General features: G+C 40.2%; 1 protein-coding gene across 2 annotated transcripts; it reads right to left on the reverse strand.

Annotated features, from left to right (window-relative positions):
* Nucleotides 1-2193: 2193 nt before the first annotated feature.
* On the reverse strand, nucleotides 2194-22741 carry LOC131125217 (carboxypeptidase Z-like). 2 transcript variants are annotated; one of them, XM_058066537.1, is made up of 11 exons: nucleotides 22296-22740; nucleotides 21765-21794; nucleotides 19567-19941; nucleotides 11934-12161; nucleotides 9260-9492; nucleotides 8041-8202; nucleotides 7778-7936; nucleotides 4792-4927; nucleotides 4170-4309; nucleotides 4007-4106; nucleotides 2194-2761 (listed from the first exon to the last, which is right to left on the reverse strand). In XM_058066537.1, the coding sequence occupies exons 1-11, from the start codon at nucleotides 22390-22392 to the stop codon at nucleotides 2415-2417; spliced, it is 2007 nt and encodes a 668-aa protein (XP_057922520.1). In that variant the 5' UTR covers nucleotides 22393-22740; the 3' UTR covers nucleotides 2194-2414. The 2 variants fall into 2 exon arrangements, with proteins under 2 accessions (XP_057922520.1, XP_057922519.1); XM_058066536.1 differs by having other exon boundaries at nucleotides 4007-4309; nucleotides 22296-22741.
* Between the last annotated feature and the right edge of the window lie 825 nt (nucleotides 22742-23566).

The following is a 23566-nucleotide window of genomic DNA, read 5'->3' on the forward strand; positions in this document are numbered from 1 at the left end:
TATCTTACTTATTATGTGGAAATATGGCCTAATAACTAGAAAAGAAATCTTCACTCGCTAAATGTACTACAAAAAAGGTCAGTAAGGGTAATTCATAATGCCGCCTACAGAGAACATACTAACTACTTATTTCTAAAATCACAAATACTTAAACTTGCTGATATAGTTCATCTTCAAACAGCTAAAATAATGCACAAGGCTAAAAATAACCAATTACCTAAAAATGTCATCCAATACTTCTCTACAAGAGAGGAGAAATATGATCTCAGGGATGAACTAAATATGAAACACTTATATGCTAGGACTACGTTATGCTAGCCATAGCATTTCAGTATGTGGAATCAAACTATGGAATGGATTGAGTAAGGACCTCAAACAATGCACAACGATGAGCCAATTCAAGAAACAATACAAGCAGTTGATGTTTGCTAAATACAAGGATGAAGAGTCTTGAACCAGTCATGATGTGCTATATATATCACTATATTGACATGCACTATGGTACCCATTATGTCATTGGATGCTCCATTCGGGCCCCAACATTATGGAATGCTGTCAGGTTAAAACTCCTGTGAGACTTGTACAAACACTTAATTACAGAAGAGACAGACAACAAAATTCAAAGTTTCTCGCAGCGAGGAGAGTGAAACCACATACCCAGTGACATGCAGCTCCACTCTGTGTATGCCATATTCATGCTCCTCTCTTTTTATTTTCTTTAGGAGGTCCCTAATAAATGGTCATGCAACTGTAAGGGGAGGGGGAAGCAAGCAGTTGCACAAGCTGTACTTGTTGTCTATGTGTGTGTGTGTGTGTGTGAGAGCAATTCCTTTTTGTGCATGTGTTCTTATCTCGGCACATTTTGCATGATGAACAGGAACATCTTCAAGGTTGCTGCTGGTATTCCCAGTCACCTGCAAGATTAGTGGTGCTGGGAGTAGCTGGTCAGCGTCTTGGAATGTTCCTGCTTCAAAACACTCAAGACTATTGTCTATTGTATAAGCAAAGGGATATAAGGGTGATAACTAAATAATTATATTTACATTTTATTCTAACAAATGCTCTACCTAAATGCTCTACCTAAAATTAGAGCTGCTACCTCAGTAGAAATGTTCAAGTCCCGACTTAAGACTCATTTCTACACTTCAGCGTTTAGTTAAAAATATTCCTTGCCTGTTTTGACTGCCGCTCCTTCTCTCTCTCTTTCTTTATACCCACTAAGGGTCACATAAGTCCCCTATGTTCATGGCTGTCTCAGGCAGTCCAGGGTGTACCCCGCCTCTTGCCCGAAGACAGCTGGGATAGGCTCCAGCACCCTCGTGACCCTCGTGAGGATAAGCGGTCGAAAATGAATGATTGAATGTATATTACGAGAATAAAGTCTTAATGAAATGAAATTTAATTTAATGAAATTAAATAAAACTAAATTCAATTAAAATGTACACCTCTGTTAAGCTGCAGTTCATCGCTATCTACTCGGGAAGAACATTTGTCAGACTGTTGGTGGGAGACTTAGTGAAAAGCTTTGCCACATTGTTGCTGCTAACATTAGCTCTTGCTGCACTCATGACTGTGCAAACTAAACTTTAACTGCTTTGTTGGTAAGCAAACTACTACTACTAGAAAGCATTTCACTGAACTTTTATCAATGGTGTTGTCGGGACGCTTTTGAAATGTAAATTTCCCTTGAATTGGACCGACAACACTCACCTTGCCCTCCCAACTACAATGGCAGTTTACCAGCTAATGCTAACATTCATTCATTCATTTTCTACCGCTTTTCCTCACAAGGGTCGCAGGGGGTGCTGGAGCCTATCCCAGCTGTCTTTGGGCGAGAGGGCCAATCACAGGGCACATATAGACAAACAACCATTCACACTCACATTCATACCTATGGACAATTTGAAGTAGCTAATTAACCTAGCATGTTTTTGGAATGTGGGAGGAAACCGGAGTACCCGGAGAAAACCCACGCGGGGAGAACATGCAAACTCCACACAGAGATGGCCGAGGGTGGAATTGAACCCTGGTCTCCTAGTTGTGAGGTCTGCGCGCTAACCACTCAACCACCGTGCCGCCCTAATGCTAACAATCCCATCCAATTCCAATGTTTGACATGAGGTTGCATGGTGATTTCATGCAACTCTGTGCTATTCCCAAACACAAATTAATGGTCCACAAAAATATGCATTAAAGACTCATCTGTGTTTATTTACAATATGAAAGAAAAAAACTAAACCATACTAAAAATACTTCTGAATTGGAGTATTGTTGCCCTCTAGTGGCCAACTCATTTGTCTACCGTGTACACAGTTACTGATGTTGCGAATTGTGAGCCATAAATTACAAGAGAGGAATATTGTATAAAAAATGAAGAGGAAATGAACAGGAAAAGTGGTCAAAACGTTGGTCATCTAATGACTTTTAAGCAGCCAGGTGGGCGAGGGCACACCCGGCAGGACAAAGTAGCTCCACCACCAGGGCTTCTCCACACGTTCCTCTCGGGCTGAGCTGACGTCGGCCATCAGGACGTAGCGTTCGTATTGGTTGTTGGGGTCGAAGCGAGCGTAGGCGGCGGCCTCGTCTTCCTCCAGCTGCTCTGGCTCCAGCGCCACCTTCTCCAACACGAAGTCTACCCGCCCGGCGCTGTGCATCATGGGGGGTAGCTGGACCTTCTTGGCCGCTCGCGCATAGCCCGGTGCAGACGCCGTCACGATGTGGATGCCCGGGGTGAGGAGGCGCCAGTATTCACCGTTGTCAGCTACAATGATAGGAAAATAGTAGAAAAATGATATTGTCTTATGATCATTTGAAAAAAGGAGAAGAAAGAGGCTGGAGACACTCTTCCGTCCCTTTGCATCACTTGGCCTTCGAGGTGGAACATGCAAACCAGAGGTGTCCAAGGTGTGGCCCGGGGTCCATTTGCCAACTGCAGCTCATTTTTGAAATCTAATCTACTTTTAACACGTGTAATGAAAAACAAAAAAATTCCAAAGTTCTGGATTTTCTGTTTTAGTTGGGAACTGATATTTTCCTAAAACTTACCTATGTTCTACTGATTACTCAAGAACGCATAATGTTTTTTTTCTGATGAAAGACGGGGTTCTAATCTTTCTAGGTTCCATGTTTACATAACCATAGAACAGGGGTTCCCAAACTTTACCAACTCAGGGCCTACTTGAAAATCTAAAAAATCTCCACTGCCCACCTTTGTCCTATAAACAGTACATTGACGAAATGCTGTGTTCTCAGAGCACTTAACTTAATAATAATAAAAAAATATTAAAATAATAATAATACTTAACTATTATTATTTATTATATATTATATTTTATGTAGCACTGCTACTACTACTACTACTACTACTGCTAATATTGTTAATATTAATATTAATATTATTGCAGTACCACCACGGCCCACCAGGGGTCCGCGGCCCACACTTTGGGAATCACTGCCATAAAACATGATATTCTGTGTGCCTTGCAAGATCATTCAGTCCAAAAGGGTTGAAGGGTTGTCTTTTGGGAAATGGCTGGGATTGAATTAATAATAACAATAATATTTTTTTTCTTGAAATATGTCCAAAGTTCTGGATTTTCTGTTTTAGTTGGGAACTGATATTTTCCTAAAACTTACCTATGTTCTACTGATTACTAAAGAACACAAAATGGGTTTTTTTCTGATGAAAAACGGGCGTCTAATCTTTCTTTTGGTAGGTTCCATGTTTATATAACCATAGAACAGGGGTTCCCAAACTTTACCAACTCAGGGCCCACTTGAAAATATAAAAAATGTCTGCTGCCCACCTTTGAATTAAATAATTGATTGAATTAATGGGCAAGTGCGTGGGCAAGTTGCAGTCTTTCATTCTTCACTTTGTGGGCCTCATATGGTTACGCACTTCATGAAGGTTTTACTGTAGCCACAGTTTGACCCTGGAACTGACTAATTCGATTCCCACTATTTCCTATTGTAACAAAAAAGCCAATTTTGAATGAACTCTTACCTGTAGTGATGTCATGGCGTATTCCTCGTACCGATATCCTGGCGCCTTTTATGCCATTTCCCTCCACGTCTTTCACAATGCCTTTGATGCCTCTGTGGGCCTGAAGAAGATAGATCACATGATCACATTTAAAAACAGCAAGGAAGAAAAAGTAATCACGAACCGCTTCTATGAAGGACAGCATGGCTTCCTGGTTCTCGTGCCAGCTGATGAACAGTTCCTCCTCGGGGGGAAATTTCTCACATCCCAACTCCATTGTCAGCTCGAAGCAGTTGGTGTGGAGATAGTTGAAGTCTTGCATCCCTGATTTAACAAAAAAAATGACTTTAATATGATAAAAAAACAACCTGCCTCTTGTAAGGTGGGATAGCCTCCAGCATACCCCAGCCACTCTTCGGCATAGAAAATGATGGATGGATGGATGGACAGATGATGGAAAACTATTGTATTCCAAGTTTTGAATTGTGTTATATATTTTTTTGTTTTCATACTATTACAAAAATGACTTGATTTACATAACTTTACAATACTTTCTCAAAAAAATAGCACCCAATTTTTTATTCCAACTTTGTACCATACTATGATGATGAGGGCTGCACTTTATTGTAAATAGAAATGTAAAAATATTTTTGTATTGCAACCTTTTCCCATAAACTCTGACATTTACCAAAAAAAACATGACTATATGATGAATATACATCTATTTCGGCTATGTATGGCAGCTCTTTTACGAAAGAAATGAACCGGCATTTAGAGATTAGCTTTGGCTCCCTCTAGCGGCTCACCTCCTGCATTGCTGGACCACTGTGCTCCGTTCACGGTTCCCTTCTGGCTGTGAGTGTGAGCTGATCCACAAGGAACATTCCCGGTGTGCATGCCTTCATGGGTGCTTGCGTAGGTTCTTGCCAGAAATTTAAACACCTTGACAATGAAATATATTTTAATTGAAAATTTGAATATAGAGAGAACTTGGTTCCAAGATCCAGTCTATCACGTGCAGACATAAATGGTTTGGCTCCTTAGTGATCGTTACAATGGCGTGTGACCCCTGGCCTCCGATGATGGAAGTTTGGGTGGGATCCCCTTTGTTAGCATTCCATTCAGACGTAGTCATGATCATGAAACCAAGGTAGCTGATCCTTCTTCATGTCTTAGAGGCTAAACCTTTTAGGAAGGCATGAAGGGACAGCATTGTCTTTGGAGGAAAGGTGCTGTCACAGACTTTAACTATGATTGCACTACAAGTAAGGTACACAAAAATAGAGTGGTTACTGAGGAACTAATGACTACGGCACATACATTTAGAGTAGTTACTGACAAACTAGTGAAGAACTAAGTAACTATTGAGTAGAGTAGTTATTGAGGAACTAATGACTAAGGCACATTCATTTAGAGTAGTTACTGAGGAACTAGTGAATAACTAATGAGTAGTTACTGAGGAACTAAGGTACATACATTTAGAGTAGTTACTGAGAAACAAATGAAGAACTAATGAGTAGTTACTGGGTAATTAAGGTACATGCATTTAGGGTAGTTACTGAGGAACTAAAGATGGACTGAGTAGAGTAGTCACTGGGGAACTAAGGTACATGCATTTAGAGTAGTTACTGAGGAACTAAAGATGGACTGAGTAGAGTAGTCACTTGGGAACTGAGGCATATACATTTAGGGTAGTTACTGAGAAACAAATGAAGAACTAATGAGTAGTTACTGAGGTACTAAGGTACATACATTTAGAGTAGTTACTGAGGAACTAAAGAAGAACTGATGAGGGGAGTTGCTACTGAGGGACTAATGACGAACTAATGACTACGGCACATTCATTTAGAGTAGTTACTGAGGAACTAGTGAAGAACTAATGAGTAGTTACTGAGGAACTAGTGAAGAACTAATGAGTAGTTACTGAGAAACTAAGGTACATACATTTAGAGTAGTTACTGAGAAACAAATGAAGAACTATTGAGTAGTCGCTGGGGAAGTAAGGCACATACATTTAGAGTGGTTACTGAGAAACACATGGATAACTAATGAGTAGTTACTAAGGCACATACATTGAGGGTAGTTACTGAGAAACAAATGAACAACTAATTAGTAGTTACTGAGGAACTAAGGTACATACATTTAGAGTAGTTACTGGGAAACAAATGAAGAACTAATGAGTAGTCGCTGGGGAAGTAAGGCACGTACATTTAGAGTAGTTACTGGGAACCAAATGAAGAACTCATGAGTAGTCGCTGGGGAAGTAAGGCACGTACAATTAGAGTGGTTACTGAGAAACACATGGATAACTAATGAGTAGTTACTAAGGCACATACATTGAGGGTAGTTACTGAGAAACAAATGAAGAATTAATTAGTAGTTACTGAGGAACTAAGGTACATACATTTAGAGTAGTTACTGGGGAACAAATGAAGAACTAATGAGTAGTTACTGAGGAACTAAGGTACATACATTTAGGGTAGTTACTTAGGAACAAATTAAGAACAAATGAGCAGTTACTGTGGAACTAGGGTACATACATTTAGAGTAGTTACTGAGGAACTAAATAAGGACTGAGTAGAGTAGTAACTGAGGAACTAAGGTACATACATTTAGAGTAGTCACTGGGAAACAAATGAACTAATGAGTAGTTACCGAGGAACTAAAAGAACTGATGAGTGGAGTAGTTGATGAACTAATGAGTAGAGTAGTTGCTCCTCATGATGACAGCATTTCATTAAAGTTGTACTAGGTGTGCATTGGCATATTTCTAATATTCATCTTCAGGATTTGTTTAGAGATGTAATAGGATCCAAACCTCAGCTGTATTGATTTCTCCTTGCATGCAACTTGAATAAACTGGTTCCTTATTGTGCCTGATTTTTGGATATTAACTGTGATTAGGGAAGAATAACAAGCTGAATGATTTTTCCTCATGACAGTATGACGCTCGGGCGACACGGCGGTCTGGTGGTTAGCGCACAGACCTCACAGCTAGGAGACCAGGGTTCAATTCCACCCTCGGGCATCTCTGTGTGGAGTTTCCATGTTCTCCCCGTGCATGTGTGGGTTTTCTCCGGGTACTCCGGTTTCCTCCCCCATTCCAAAAACATGCTAGGTTAATTGACGAATGTGAATGGTTGTTTGTCTATATGGCTGGCGACCAGTCCAGGGTGTACCCTGCCTCTTGCCCCGCGACCCTCGTGAGGAAAAAGCGGTAGAAAATGCAATGGTACACTTGCACAGTAGCACAAGTATCAAGTATCCTGCATCAAGTATCCTGCTTGTATGGATGACATAATTGTGCTAAAAAATGATACACCACTCTCAATGCATTGTAGTATGCACCTTGAACTTGTTTCATAGCGTACACAGTGCATTTCACAAGACAATATAGCGGAGTAACAAAACTTTGCATATAGCAACTTCTCATCAATCCATTTCACACTTAAAATAATATACAGATTTAAGCTCTACGTCATCTCTGGTTAAAACACGCCCGCCTCCGGTTTATGCCCTACCTACTCAGAGTACGGATACAGATCATTTTGATGGATGAACAGATAATGATAGCGATGTACTCGCTCATACCATACGCGATACCTACTGTCATTTTGTGTACCTTGCTGTAAAGTGTTACCATTACAACTTTCTATTCTGAAAACATTTAAATGATTTTCTCAAAATGACAACCGTAATCATGTAAGTTTTGTATGTTTTCCTAAATGATAGAACATTTGTTACAATGTTTCTGGAAAAAAACGCTGACATTCCGACATTTTTGCCGCTTACCTTGTCGTCTGGCGTAGGAGAGAAGAGATTAAGATCCAACGGGTGCTTGGAGCGATCGTACGGGTATGACACCACCAGATCTCCTCCGTGGAAGTTAGCAGACAGCACGAATGGGATCGATCTGATCCATTTCATCACAGCGTACGTCTCGGGCGCTACCTTTTTGAAGGTATTAAAAAAAGTTATCCAGTCCATAAACATATAACATCAATGCAGTGATTGATAATGATGAGGCCATAGCCGGACACCCCCGCCCCCTGTACCTTTCCAAACCAATAATGGTCAGGTATTGGGATGTGGTCTGTACGGTAAGTCTTTTGCCGACGTCGACTGTACACAATGGAGGTCAAGTCAGGGAAGTTTCGGTTCAGGTCGATGTTCTGGGCGTTGTTTCGGCCGATGTTGGAGGAAACATATCTATGACCCTGACAAATTTACAAACAAACAATCAAATGAATGAATTCATAATGATTGACAGCTAAACTGGCCAATGACTGCATGGACGGTGAGTTGTTGCAACATAAGGGCTGATGTATTTCGCCAAAAATCTGACTTTATATTCTTCTAAGTTTGTTCATGTAATAGTATGACTTCTTTCACATTCCATTCCAACATTCCAACTCTTTTGTTTGTAAGACTTATATAAAAAAAAATAGGATTGTAAACCGTTTCTTTATGACATTTTTCTCAAATTATTACTACTTTTTTAAAATAAGACCTTTTTCGGCACCAGAATGACTCCCCCATCTAAGGCCAAGCCCAGCCAACATGGATACAGCGGTACATCGTCAGCTGCCTTTGGGGTCCCATGAGCCAAAAATGGCCTATAGGACTTCTATGAGGACCCTCACCGCTGACGTCCACCAATGGGTTCTGCGATTACCGCCATGAAAGGCACCGGCCACGGAACATGGCCCACTCCAAACTCAATGTATGTTGCCTCTTTCGGAACACTGTCAAAGGTCTCCCAGATGTAGGAGGTCAAAGTCCTCCTGACGGGGACTCCAGACATTCCAGCAGACCCTCACAGTGCATATGGGCCTGCCAGGTCCTCTGTACCGAGTGTCCAAACTTATGGCCACAAGTCAGATGACACAACCACAAAGTCGATTAATCGAACTGTGGCCCCCGGGTGTCCTGGTGCCAAATTGGCATATTATGCTTGAACATGGTATTATGTTTGTATCAGTCTTGGAAACATGATTATTTTTACACATGCTTGAGCTTCTATTTACTTTTCCGGACTTGGAAATGTATAAAATCAAATTCGATACTTCCCATATAGTATACAGAGGAACACTCTTCACATCTTGCAACTTTTTCTTGTAATATCACAACATTTTTCTCAAAGAATAAAACCTTGACCTTGTAAAATTACATTAAAAAAAACACGACTTTGATTTTGGAATATTGCAAACTTTTTTTTTTGTAGGTGTACTACTATTTTTTCTTGTGATATGCCATTTTCCTTGAAAAACACACCTCTTCATCATCATCGCTGCCGCTCCTTTCGTTTTGTCCGGACACTGCAAGCTCGTAGCCGTCGGGGTTGATGGAGGGCAGGATGTGGATGCGCGTAGTGTTGATGAGGGTCTGGATGCGTTCGTTTCCAAGACGGTATTCTGAACACAGGTGCTGAGCCAGGTATATGAGCATCTGGCGTCCTACGACCTCGTCACCATGAATGTTGGCCACAAACTTCATCTCTGGCTCCACTACAGGGAATATGTAACATCACATAAATATTAAGGCTTTCTTCTTCTAATGAACAGTACAATGTAGGGCTGTCAGGAGATCTTCTGTCACAAGATCCCACGAGATATTTCTGGAAAAGCGACATTCATGTTCTACTGCTTATCCTCACGAGGGTCTCGGGCGTGCTGGAGCCTATCCCAGCTGTCTTCAGGGTAGAGGCGGGGTACCTGGATTGGTGCCCAGTCAATCCCAGGGCACATATAGACAAACAACCATTCACACTCACATTCATACCTATGGACAATTTGGAGTCGCCAATTAACCTAGCATGTTTTTGGAATGTGGGAGGAAGCCGGAGTCCCTAGCACGAACATGCAAACTTTGGGTGGAATTGAACTTGGGTCTCCTAACTGCCTGAACTGCGCTCTAACCACTCGACAACCGTGCAGCCCAGACTTAAACTATTAACCATTATATGCTTTACACACACCATAAACCTTGCAATGCAACCTGCACGCAGTGTTCACAGCAGCTTGTGACCGTTTTCTTTCATCAGCGTTCAACAGCTGCAGCTGTATTAACTCATTCAATACCAAAATCATATTTATACTATTTTATGAACCCAAGCGCCCGATCCCAACAATGTATTTTTAACACAGGTTTACATGAGAGGCAAAAAGAGGTGATGATGCAACTCCCCACTAAAGCATTAACACGACAAATCAAATTTGAGCAATAAAAACGGCCACAAGGTGGCAGAAGGAGGAAGTATGAGAGCGTGGAGGAGTGTAGCATGCAGAAGTTTGTGTGTGTGTGAAAATGTAGGGAAATTTAAATGCAAGCACACGCACACACATGCACGCACACAAATAGTTCAGTTCCAAATGTGAAAATTGTCAATAGTTCATGGTGTTATATTTGTAAACATATTGGTGTTTATGTTGGTATTGTTTTTTACGTATTTGAGCTGTCACAAAAGCAAACCTTTGGGCCCAGGGACCATTTTTATTTTATTTATTTTCAGTTTTTTTATTTCCCCCCAGAAGAATACATTTGTAAAATTGTGAGGAAGAATTAGGATATTTTAATAGTTTACAGTTAAAATATATTATATTAATATATATTATAATATTATATATTATATATATATTATAATAATATATTATATAAAATATATAAAATATATTTATAAAATATATTTATAAAATATATTTAAATATAATACAGTAAACCTCGGATATATTGGAAATTCGCTCACAACGGACAGATAAAAAAGAACTGATTTTTCTGTAATGCATTTCCAATAAAAATTAATTGCATATATCAGATTTTTTATAACGGATTTCGCCTATTTCGGACAAAATCTCCAGTCCCGTTCCAATGCATTTCCATGAAATTTCCCTGGCATATATCGGATGGCCGCATCGTTATGCTAATCTTGTTGATGTCACTGGCTATTGTCTTTCTCCTGGCTCCAGATTTAGGACAAATATAAAAGTGAGTGACGTCAATAATACTAGCACAGCAGTGAATGAGATCTTAACCTCACTATTGGAAATAACGTAGGCCTGGCGGGCGTAACAGGGCCTATCTTAATTAACAATTTGTTATGCTCAGAGTCCAATAAAGTTCAATTCTCATTACCTTACGTCTCTTTTCATTGCCCAGTCCAGGTACATTGGAAACATAGTCAAGGAAGTGCCTTTTTATAACGGATAAAATCCGATTTACACGTAAAACGGACATTTTCCGGTATACGCATATAACGGATTTCGCTTATATCGGACAAAACCAGTGGGAACAATTGAATCTGATATATCCGAGGTTTACTGTAGCTTATTTTTTTTTAAAAAGGGGACCTATGATGCTTTTTCCACTTTTCTGACCTATAAATGTAGTTAGAAGTTTCAGATAATGAGGTTTGGGCATTTGGAAGTGAGCCCTGAAAGACGTTTGAGATGGCTCAAGTGCTCGGTTTCAGAAGGCGTGGTAAAACTGCCCCTTTGTGATGTCACAGAGGCCTGGACTTCCTTATATGGGCGTGGCTGTAAGGCAGATCAGCTCTCTGTATATTAAAACAGACTTGTTTTCGCGGGAAGCACAAACTCCAAAGAAATACAGTGGAATAGGTGCAGATTCTGGAAGATCTTGAAAGCTTTGTGTGCTGGTTGTGGTGTGTAGCTGCTCTATAGGAGACCACAAATATTATGAAAAACAAAACAAAATAAAGTTGTCATTTTTGTAAAATGTGGTTGGGGAAAACGTCCTAATATAGGAATAAAGTCAAAATATTATGGGAATAATATTCCGAAAAGAAAATTAATGAAGATTATGTAAAAAAAAAAGTTGAACTATTTCATAAATTTAAAAAAGAACAGCAACAATGGGAAAAAAGAGCCAAGTTGTTGTGTTGTACATTTCCATCCACATTGATACTAAAATATTGATCTATCAATCTTACATAATTCGTGTTGCCCGGGGTTGTCGGAGAACTCGATGACCAGCATCTCCCTGCCCTCCATGCTGTGGCCGATGCTGTATGTGTTGGCAATGTCGGCACATTCCTGCTGGGTTTTCTTCAGGATGCTGTTCATCTGAGCGTTGGAGTGATACGTGAACTTGATCTTCAGGGCCGCCTCCACTGGCGGAACGTCCAGCAGGAAGTAATCATCGTAGCCGTCCGACTGCGCTGCAAAAAAAATAAAAAGTCACAAGACAAGTTTGAATAGTTGAAGAGCAGCCAAAGTTTAGGAACAACCAAAGAGCTGAGAAAGCACAACAGCTGAGACTCGCTGTTATTTTTGGATTCACACTCATTATTTTGTAACACCACCATAAACCAGGTTTTGGTGTCATTTCCTTCTTCTAACGTCCCTTTCCTGCTGGCTCCATTCCTGTTCCCCGGGACTATGACTCCAATGAGAGTTGGCTCCTATCCTACCGAACCGAACATCCCCCAATTTGGTCTCCTAATACTGATTTCTGAGTAGTTATCAGTCAAACTTCCTGTTCTGGCTTCTGACTTCCAGTTCTTGCAGATAATTTTTTCCTGTTCCTACAGCAGAGTTACTCTACCAGCGAGGGCCACATGGTGAAAAATGAAAGGATCTTACTCAACCATTGTCACCACAACTAAGATCTCCACCGAAAAAAGCCACAAAAAAGTAGCAACCTGGGAAACACCAAAATCCTACATCCGGCCGTGACCCAGGCTGATGCTAACCAATGGGTACTGACGCTAACCAAGGTTTACCAATGCTAACCAGGGTTAGGGTTAGGGTTGGGTTAGGGTTAGGGTTAGGGTTGGGTTAGGGTTAAGGTTAGGGGTGAAGGAGGTCTTGATAGCTGCTAGGGTTAGGGTTAGGGTTAGGGGTTAGGGTTAGTGGTTAGGGTTAGGGTTGGGGGTTAGGGTTGGGGGTTAGGGTTGGGGGTTAGGGTTAGTGGTTAGGGTTACGGTTAGGGTTGGGGGTTAGGGTTAGTGGTTAGGGTTACGGTTAGGGTTGGGGGTTAGGGTTAGTGGTTAGGGTTAGTGGTTAGGGTTATGGTTAGGGTTGGGGGTTAGGGTTAGTGGTTAGGGTTACGGTTAGGGGGGTTAGGCTTAGGGTTAGGGGGGTTAGGCTTAGGGTTAGGTATAGGGGTAAAGGAGGTCTTGATAGCTGCTATCATAAGCGAATAACTCGAGAACGGTACGTCCTAGGGCGTTTTTCCCGAGGCCGACCCACCCCCCCACCCCCCTAAGTGGGCACGGCCTTTCTTTTGGGACCATCCCCGACTTCCTGTCCTCGCCGGAAAGGGGCGCAATTGGGCAAAAACGTCCGTATCTCGGGAACCGGACGTCATACAGTGTCAGGGGTGGTCTCAATGGAAAGCTCGGGGTCGAATTAGAGTGAATGGAAGTCGCTTCCGTCTCGATACGAGCTTCCGATGGTGAGTAATAGGCGAAAAACGCATCCTCCATTGACATTGCATGGTGGGAGTTGCAGTACGTAGGAATGACCACCAACCCTATCCCTGACTTTTGAGTCATTCATTTTCTACCGCTTAGCCTCACAAGGGTTTCCGGGGTCCCAGTTGTCTTGGGCGAAAGGCGGGGTACACTGGACTGGTGGCTAGCCAATCACAGGGCACATATAGACAAACAACCATTCACACTCACATTCATACCTATGGACAATTTGGAGTCGTCAATTAATCTACCATGTTTTTGGAATGTGGGAGGAAACCATAGTCCCCGGAGAAAACTCCACACAGAGATGGCCGAGGGTGGAATTGAACCCGGGTCTCCTAGCTGTGAGGTCTGTGCGCCGTGCAGCCCACTTTTGTGTCATTTCCAGTCCAAATGTCTGTTCCTCCAGGAGGATTGTCTGGTTCAGCCATTAGATCCGTGACAGGGATGCTTTGAGTTAAAATGTTTGTTTTTTGGAATGTTCCCTGCAACCATCTGGTTTGCACGCACTCTCATCTGGCATGGAAGTCGTGGAATGTCATATCCCCTCCATCGCTCTCCCTTTAGACTCTTTGGTGTGTTATTTCATTGGATAACATCTTTTTTTGCTTTGTTTGCATTCATTGAGCCTCTGGAAACAATCATAGTGTGTCGCAGGATGCTAGCATGACAGTCAGATAAAAGATTATTATTATTATTTTTTAGAAAGTTCCAGTGTGATTTTATAACAAGAATAAATTTGTAATGTTACGTGAAAAAAGTTCAACTTTGAAGATGTAGGAGATGTGGCAGGTCTTTCCTTCCTGTAGCTGTCAGGCTCTATAATAAAAATTGCTCCAAAACATTCTGTACAATAACAATGCAATTAACCGTGTAATAAACTGTGCAATAACCATGAAATAGTGTAAACTTGTGTTATAAATGTTAGTGTTCGTGTAACATGGTAATGTTAGCATGCAAACACCTAGCATGATAGTGCTGATTGTATAAGTGCCTACATCTGAAAATGCTACAAATGTTTGTGTCTGCTTTAGTTCATATTAATGAAATCACGAAGAATGCTAGGAAGCTCATGTTAGCATGCTAGCAATGCTAACATTAGCATGCAAACACCTAGCATAATAATGCTGTTCGTATAAATGTCTACATTTGAAAATGTTATAAATGTTAGTATTAGTGTAACTTGCTAATTGTAGCATGCTAACACCTAGCATGATAGTGCTGTTTGTATAAGTGCTTACATCTGAAAATGCTGTAAAAGTTAGTGTCTGCTAAAGTTCATATTAATGAAATCACGAAGAATGCTAGGAAGCTCATGTCAGCATGCTAACAATGCTAACATTAGCATGCAAACACTTACCATAATAGTGCTGTTTGTATAAGTGCCTACATCTGAAAATGTTGTAAATGTTAGTGTAAAATGCTCATGTTAGCATGCTAACACCTAACATGATAGTGCTGTCTGCTTAAGTGTATTCATTCATTCATTTTCTACCGCTTTTCCTCACGAGGGTCGCGGGGGGTGCTGGAGCCTATCCCAGCTGTCTTCGGGCGTAAGGCGGGGTGCACCCTAGACTGGTCGCCAGCCAATCACAGGACACATATAGACAAACAACCATTCACACTCACATTCATACCTATGGACAATTTGGAGTCGCCAATTAACCTAGCATGTTTTTGGAATGTGGGAGGAAACCGGAGTACCCGGTTTCCCCCCACCCCACGCATGAGAACATACAAACTCCACACATACATGCTCGAGGGTGGAATTGAACCCTGGTCCTCCTAGCTGTGAGGTCTGCGCGCTAACCACTCAACCGCCGTGCCGCCCGAGAAGTCTATCACTATTTTAAAAATGCATTTTGTATATACCATATTTTCTGGACTATAAGTCGCTCCGAAGTATAAGTCGCACAAGGCCAAAAATGCATTGGGTAGAAAAAAACATAAGTTGCACTGGAGTATAAGTAATTTATAGGTAATTTATTTTACAAACTACTTGACCAAAACAGACATTACGTCCTCTTGGAAGGCAAGTTCTAACAATAAAAGAATAGAGAACAGGCTGAATAGGTGTAAGATATGCTAACACAATGGTTATTCAGCTACATGAAAAATAAACAGAAACAGAAAATGTGTCCAGTGTTTATGTAACATAAACAGTTTTTTCATTTATAAGTCGCTCTGGAGTATAAGTCGAAGGAACAACCAAGCAATGAAAAAAGTGTGACTTACAGTCCGAAAAATACAGTATAAAACATATACACTACCGCTCAAAAGTTTAGGATCACTTGGATTTTTTTTTGGCCAGTCTTGAGATAGGGCTTTTTCTTGGCAGTCCTGCTATGAAGTCCAGCATCCTGAAGTCGCCGCTTCACTGTTGATACTGACACTGGTGTTTCATGGGTACTATTTAGTGCAGCTGCCAGGTGACGACCTGTGAGGCGTCTTTGTCTTAAACTACACACTCTCAGATATTTGTCTTCTTGCACAGTTGTGCATCGTTTTTGTGTCCTTGTTAGACCCAGTTTGTGCTGCTCTCTGAAGGGAGTAGTTAACAGCATGGTAAGAGATTTTAGTTTTAGTTTAGAGTTTTAGATGGGTTTTCTAATAATCTATTAGCCTTATAAAATGATGAACTTGGATTAGCAGCCATACCAGGAGATTGATGCAGAGGACTGACAGTTGTTGATAGTAGGCCTCTATGCAAAAATGGAGATCCTTCTTTGAAAATCATCTGATTCATTTTAATTGTTTATAAAATGGATAAAAATTGTTTGTGAAATGCAACAAAGAAATTTGTAAGTGATCCCAAACTTTTGAGCGGTAGTGTATGTATAAATATATATATACATATGTATATATGTACAGTAAACCTCGGATATATCGGATTCAATTGTTCCCACTGGTTTTGTCCGATATAAGCAAAATCCGTTATATGCATATACCGGAAAATGTCCGTTTTACGCATATATCGGATTTATATCCGGTATATGCGTAAATCGGATTTTATCCGTTATAAAAAGGCACTTCCTTGACTATGTTTCCAATGTACCTGGACGCGCAGGCAACGCTGCAAACGCTGCAAATGACGTCGTATAGCGGCCTGTCACGATTCGGCGAATCGGAGCGCCACGATGCGGCCATCCGATATATGCGAGGGAAATTTAATGGAAATGCATTGGAACGGGACTGGAGATTTTGTCCGAAATAGGCAAAATCTGTTATAAAAAATCTGATATATGCAATGAATTTTTATTGGAAATGCATTACAGAAAAATCGGTTCTTTTTTATCTGTCCGTTGTGAGCGAATTTCCGATATATCCGAGTCCGATATATCCGAGGTTTACTGTATATAGTTGGCGTTAGTTATTTACATATATTTTGGTTAGTGTTTTAATTATATTTGTTTGCCGTTTAAGTGCCACTTTAGTTAGTTAGTTTTTCATTTAGAAGTCATTTGTTTTGTTCCTAATTTCTCACCAGTTTCTCCTTTTTTTGAGGTGATTGGTCAGGGCACCAACATGGAGGCGCGCCCATGTGAGTGCAGGCCAGAGGCTGATCGCCTTAATTGGACTCTCCCAAGTGCCACCTGGAGGAGGGGGGGGGGTTGACTGGGTGGTAGTTCGGGAATCTAAGTTGTTAGGTGTACTTGAGTGTTTATACAGTGCATCCGGAAAGTATTCACAGCGCTTCACTTTTTCCACATTTTGTCATGTTACAGCCTCATTCCAAATTGTATTAATTTAATCTCTTACCTCAAAATTCTACACAAAATACTCCATTATGATAATGTGAAAAAGTTTTTTTTTGACTTTTTTTGAATTTATTAAAAATAGAAAACTAAGGAATCACATTTACATAAGTATTCACAGCCTTTGCCATGAAGCTCAAAATTGAGCTCAGGTGCATCTTTTTTCCACTGATCATCCTTGAGATCTTTCTACAGCTTAATTGGAGTCCACCTGCAGTACATTCAGTTGATTGGACATGATTTGGAAAGGCACACACCTGTCTATATAAGGTCCCACAGTTGACTGTGCATGTCAGAGCACAAACACCAAGCATGAAGTCAAAAGAACTGTCTGTAGACCTGCGAGACAGGATCTGGGGAAGGATACAGAAAAATGTCTGCTGCTTTGAAGGTCCCAATGAGCACAGTGGCCTCCATTATTCGTAAATGGAAGACGTTTGGAACCACCAGGACTCTTCCTAGAGCTGGCCGGCCTTCTAAACTGAGCGATCGGGGAAGAAGGGCCTTAGTCAGGGAGGTGACCAAGGCCCCGATGGTCACTCTGTCAGAGCTCCAGCGTTCCTCTGTGGAGAGAGGAGAGCCTTCCAGAAGGACAACCATCTCTGCAGTAATCCACCAATCAGGCCTGTATGGTAGAGTGGCCAGACGAAAGCCACTCCTTAGTAAAAGGAACATGGCAGCCCATCTGGAATTTGCCAAAAAGCACCTGAATGACTCTCAGACCATGAGAAACAAAATTCTCTGGTCTGATGAGACAAAGATTGAACTCTTTGGTGTGAATGCCAGGCGCCATGTTTGGAGGAAACCAGGCACTGCTCATCACCAGGCCAATACCTCTCAAGCCCATGTCTGGTGTACATTTCAGCTGCTATGGCTATCCCGGGCTAGTAAGAGGCCATTGTTTTCCAACTCAAAATCTTACACATATATAAATATATATAATATAAGATAATGAATATAAGACTCATTCATTCAAGTGAAACTCAGGTACAATATGTGCAATACTACATTTTGTTTACTGAAATTCCACATTTTGGTTACTGCAATTCTACATCTTGTTACTGTATAGGTTATTGTTTTTGATATACATATATTTACACTTATTTTTTATTCTTATTACTGCCACTTTTATATTTATATTGTTATTCCTTGTTTTATTTGTATCCTTTTCCTTATTCTTATTTTTACTTTCTACTGTAAAATGACAATAAAGGCAATTCTGATTCTGACACCTTTTCTGTTCATGTTTATTTTTTGTGTAGCTGAATAACCATTATAACCAGGGGTCGGGAACCTTTTTGGCTAAGAGAGCCATGAAGGCCAGATATTTTAAAATGTGTATCTGTGAGAGCCATATACATTTTTTTAAACATTGAATGCAATAAAATGTGTGCATTTTTATGTAAGACCAACAGTTTTAGATATAATGGGCTCTAATTATGTAGACCAGGCACACTACCCCACGCCAATGGGGTGTGGCCAGCATACTTTCGTGAGCAGCGCAGTGTCCAATAATAAATCAAATACTTGTTGCCATTAATGCAACTTCTGCTGCTGCATGGTTTTGCACCGTATTCAGTACACGTATTTCATTCTTTTGGCCATCTTCACCAGAAGGCTTGGTTCTGCAGCTTTAGCTATTTGACTAAAGGAGGAAATTTTATATTTACATGTTGACATCTCAATGACCGAGGTAGACTACCGCATTACCCAGTGGTGTTTGACCTGGAAAATATCATCAGGAAAGATAGATATGGTCGGCCGTATTGCAGTAGAAAATAAATGGACGGATTAAAATGCATAAGAAAGTTGTTGATTTTGAATATTATTTTTAACAGTCATTTCTGTGATGGTTTACTTTAAAATGTTAGCAAAAATGCATTTTTATTGTGGTAAGAAATGCTTGAGAGCCAGATACAGTCATCAAAAGAGCCCTACCTGGCTCCCGAGCCATAGGTTCCCTACCTCTGCATTATAACCATGCATATCTTACACCTATTCAGCCTGTTCTCTATTCTTTTATTGTTAGAACTTGCCTTCCAAGAGGACGTAATGTCTGTTTTGGTCAAGTAGTTTGTAAAAAAAAATAAAAAATACCCACAAAAAATGCAACTTATACTCCTGTGCGAATTATGTATGTTTTTTTCTACCTAATTATGCATTTTTGGCCTTGTGCGACTTATATTCCGGAGTGACTTATAGTCCAGAAAATACGGTATTTGTGTATATATATATATATACATACATACAAGAAAGTGGTAATGTTATGCGAATTAAATCATAATATTCCAGAAAAAGTCAAGTCAATCAGGATGTTTTTTTCAGTGGGACAAGTCAGATAAAAAAGCAAGGATTATTCTTTGAACATTATGCAAATAATTTTGTCATATCACCTTTGAGGTCTTTTATCGGGTCGTAACATCCTTCTTCCTCCCCCACAAAGAAGCGATCACAGTCCAGGAAGTAAGGCCAGGCCATCTCGATGCCTTCGAAGGCGTGGACGCACCTTTTCCGCGCCGCCTCGCATACGGAGCGACAGGGCTTCACCACCTTGTCCTTCTCGCAGCGTGGCGCTAACACGGAGCAGCCTAGCATGCGGATGTCGGGGTTGCATTCTCCGCCCAGTAGAGACTCGACGACGCTCATGAGGAGATACTCCACTCCGCTCTCTGCCTCTTGGCGAGTGCTGTGGCCCAGGATGTTTGGGAACAGGGTCTGGGAGTACGGCATGTCTTCACAGTACGACAGCTGTATATCCATACACTTGGCTGCAACATGAAATATTTAAAGACGTGTTTATCAAATGTCTAAATCTAAAAACATGCTGTTTTTTTGTTCATGCTGATGTATGTTTGTCACACTTCAGACCATCAAAGAAATGTAAATATTAGTCCATGACAATAGAACTCAACACAAAATGCAGTTTTGAAATAAAACTTTTTACTTTTAGCATGGCTAGCATGCCAACATGAGCATTCCAGCATTTTTGCAATTTTCATGAATATACACTTAAGCAGACAGCACTATCATGTTAGGTGTTAGCATGCTAACATGAGCATTTTACACTAACATTTCCAACATTTTCAGATGTAGCACTTATACAAACAGCACTATTATGGTAAGTGTTTGCATGCTAATGTTAGCATTGTTAGCATGCTGACATGAGCTTCCTAGCATTCTTCGTGATTTCTTTAATATGAACTTAAGCATACACTAACTTTTATAGCATTTACAGATGTAGGCACTTACACAAACAGCACTATCATGCTAGGTGTTAGCATGCTACAATTAGCAAGTTACACTAATACTAACATTTATAACATTTTCAAATGTAGGCATTTATACAAACAGCATTATTATGCTAGGTGTTTGCATGCTAATGTTAGCATTGCTAGCATGCTGACATGAGCTTCCTAGCATTCTTCGTGATTTCATTAATATGAACTTAAGCAGACACTAACTTTTACAGCATTTTCAGATGTAGGCACTTACACAAACAGCACTATCATGCTAGGTGTTAACATGCTACAATTAGCAAGTTACACGAATACTAACATTTATAACATTTTCAAATGTAGGCATTTATACAAACAGCATTATTATGCTAGGTGTTTGCATGCTAATGTTAGCATTGCTAGCATGCTAACATGAGCTTCCTAGCATTCTTTGTGATTTCATTAATATGAACTAAAGCAGACACAAACATTTGTAGCATTTTCAGATGTAGGCACTTATACAATCAGCACTGTCATGCTAGGTGTTTGCATGCTAACATTAGCATGTTACACGAACACTAACATTTATAACATTTTCAAATGTAGGCACTTATACAAACAGCCTTATTATGCTAGGTGTTTACATGCCAATGTTAGCATTGCTAGCATGCTAACATGAGCTTCCTAGCATTCTTCGTGATTTCATTAATATGAACTAAAGCAGACACAAACATTTGTAGCATTTTCAGATGTAGGCACTTATACAAACAGCACTATCATGCTAGGTGTTAGCATTGTAACATTAGCATGTTAGCACTATCATGCTAGGTATTATATTGCTAATGCACGTTAGCAATGCTAATGTTAACATTATATATGAACTTAACACACTTGGTGTTATTATGCTAGGTGTTAGCATTCTAGCAATATTATTCTCTCATCTCTGTCAAAGTCTGCCGTCAAACACAAACTCTATGTTGCTCTAGTTGACATGGGCTCTGTGGAATCAATGTGCCCATGATGAAAGTTTTGACAATGTTTAAAATGACCAAAATATGGCAACATCTTGTAAGTATGTGACTTGAAAGTACTACGGTGGCCCCGGTTTGACTGTGGAACAGATGGCTTGTGACATGTTTAAGTCCAATAATTCATGAATATCCTGCATTTAATTCCTCATCAGGCTGGCTGTGTGGGGAAATTAGACTGTGAATATTTCATATGGCAGCCATGGATCATCTAAAAATACACATGCTTGCTTTTATGGCTCACATTCCATTAGGTTGAGTTATGTTAGAAAAAAAAAGTTTGATTCTGCCAGGACTGGAACGCAGAGGCAGTTTTCCGCAGAATTGCAATGTGAAGACTTTACTTACGTTTTTCTTCCACTATTGGCCTGCAGTGCCCTGGAAGACAGTCAAGCGTTAGCACCATTGGAAGACACGTCATATTCAACAACAACAATCAAAAGAATTACATCATTAATTTAACTCTATGCCTTTGGCTCCTAATTACACTTTAAAAAAATCAAACAAAATATGAGAAGAAGACTGTTATTGACATATTTCCACATTTGAAAATGACATATTTTGACCCTGGAACAGATTATTTCTAACAAAATCATAACAAGATCACGTTTAATCTCAATTAAAAAAACAAATAAAATACATGAAAACGCATTTAATAATACTATGTACGGATGTGTAAATAAATCACTATTTTAGAATTGTTTTTAAAATACATCAAAGTAAAACTGGGTAATGTAAAACGTAGATAAAAGAGCACAATTGGGAACGAAAAGCAAAAACTGTTGCTGAGCCCCCAAAACGGAAAAAGCAAAGTAAAGGGGTGTCTTTAATAACTTTTAAAAGGTGCAAGAAGACATTTAGCCCATTTAGAACATTTACCTCGAATCCCTGCGTCACATCTTGGAGGTGAAGCTGCTGCAACACTTAGCATGAGCAGCAAAATGAAAAGGATTCTTTTCCAGGGTCGGTCTTCCATGGCGATGTGCCGGCGCCTGGTGCACACGCATAAGCACAAGCAGGCACGCAGAGTGCGTATATTTACACCCAAATATGACACGATCCAGATCCAGCTTGCAACTTCTGCTTGCACTGCCCTCCCTTCCACTTTGGCTGCGTCTTTATTAGAAGCTTTTCGGCGCTTGAGATCAAATTACGAAAATGTGGAAATTGAGTACTTGTGAAGCGTAGAGGTATCTTCTTGGGTTGAAATAAGTTACACCAAGTTTGGAAAAAGCCTTTTACCCTGTTGGAGCCCTGTTGTTGACATACAAGTAACTTTAATTCCGTAAAAAGTCCGACGTTTGGACCACTTTGACATAGTTCCTTGTCACGTGACACTCATCGGCCAATAGGAGCGTCGCAAGCACGTGCATCTGTTTTGGCGTTCTTTCCCAACAAAATGAACATTTCAAATGTAAGAAAGCTCTTAACCGTTTAAGTATTTTTTTATTGAATATTTTTTTATTTTATTGAATTATTTATTTCAGACAATTCCTGTTTGATATATTGTTATTTTAGTGGTATTTACTGGACTTCTTCCTCAGGCTACACTACACTACAGCATACAGGAGGGCACTAGCCACCAAGGTCTGGTGGAAGGTCTTCTTGCAGGCGTTGAAGGACACAAGCCTTCTGAGGGTGTCTGATTTGGGGGCTTTAGGATCTCATCTCTGGTGTTTCCATACAATGCAGTCCTGATGGCCTCATCACAATCAGGGTGGATGTCGACCTGTTTTACAGAACGGGATCTATTTATTTTGATGCCAATTCTAAATAAACCAACCAAGAATCAAGTTTAGCTGTGGTTCCAAACATAATATATACGTAGGTGTTTTTACTCACTTACTGAGTCTCCTACGAGGTTATGTCATAAGACAAAAACACAAAAAATATGAATAAACTTTCATCTAAGTACTTTTAATGAACTTCTCGGACTGAACAATGACTAAAAAGCTTGCCAATGACACTACAATGCATATTGGTGTGTATGTTTTGATGAAACCATAACTATAATGAAAATATGGTCTTTAAAAAGACAAAAACACAAAAAATGTGAAAAATGTTAATCTACGTACTTTTAATTAACGTTTTAGACAGATCAGTGCCTACTTACAAGTGTATATTGTGACCGAACAGTGACTAAAAAGCCG

Source organism: Doryrhamphus excisus, chromosome 3 (assembly GCF_030265055.1).
Source record: "Doryrhamphus excisus isolate RoL2022-K1 chromosome 3, RoL_Dexc_1.0, whole genome shotgun sequence".
In the NCBI taxonomy this organism is placed as follows: domain Eukaryota; kingdom Metazoa; phylum Chordata; class Actinopteri; order Syngnathiformes; family Syngnathidae; genus Doryrhamphus; species Doryrhamphus excisus.

Bases quoted from the DNA above. Each gene is read 5' to 3' on its own strand.
- LOC131125217 (XM_058066536.1), bottom strand. From the start codon at position 22,392: ATGGAAGACCGACCCTGGAAAAGAATCCTTTTCATTTTGCTGCTCATG. The intron at 12,162-19,566 runs GTGATATGACAA...TTTTTTTTGCAG, and splicing joins CCCGATAAAAGACCTCAAAG to CGCAGTCGGACGGCTACGAT. The intron at 7,937-8,040 runs GTACAGGGGGCG...ACCTTCAAAAAG, and splicing joins ACCATTATTGGTTTGGAAAG to GTAGCGCCCGAGACGTACGC.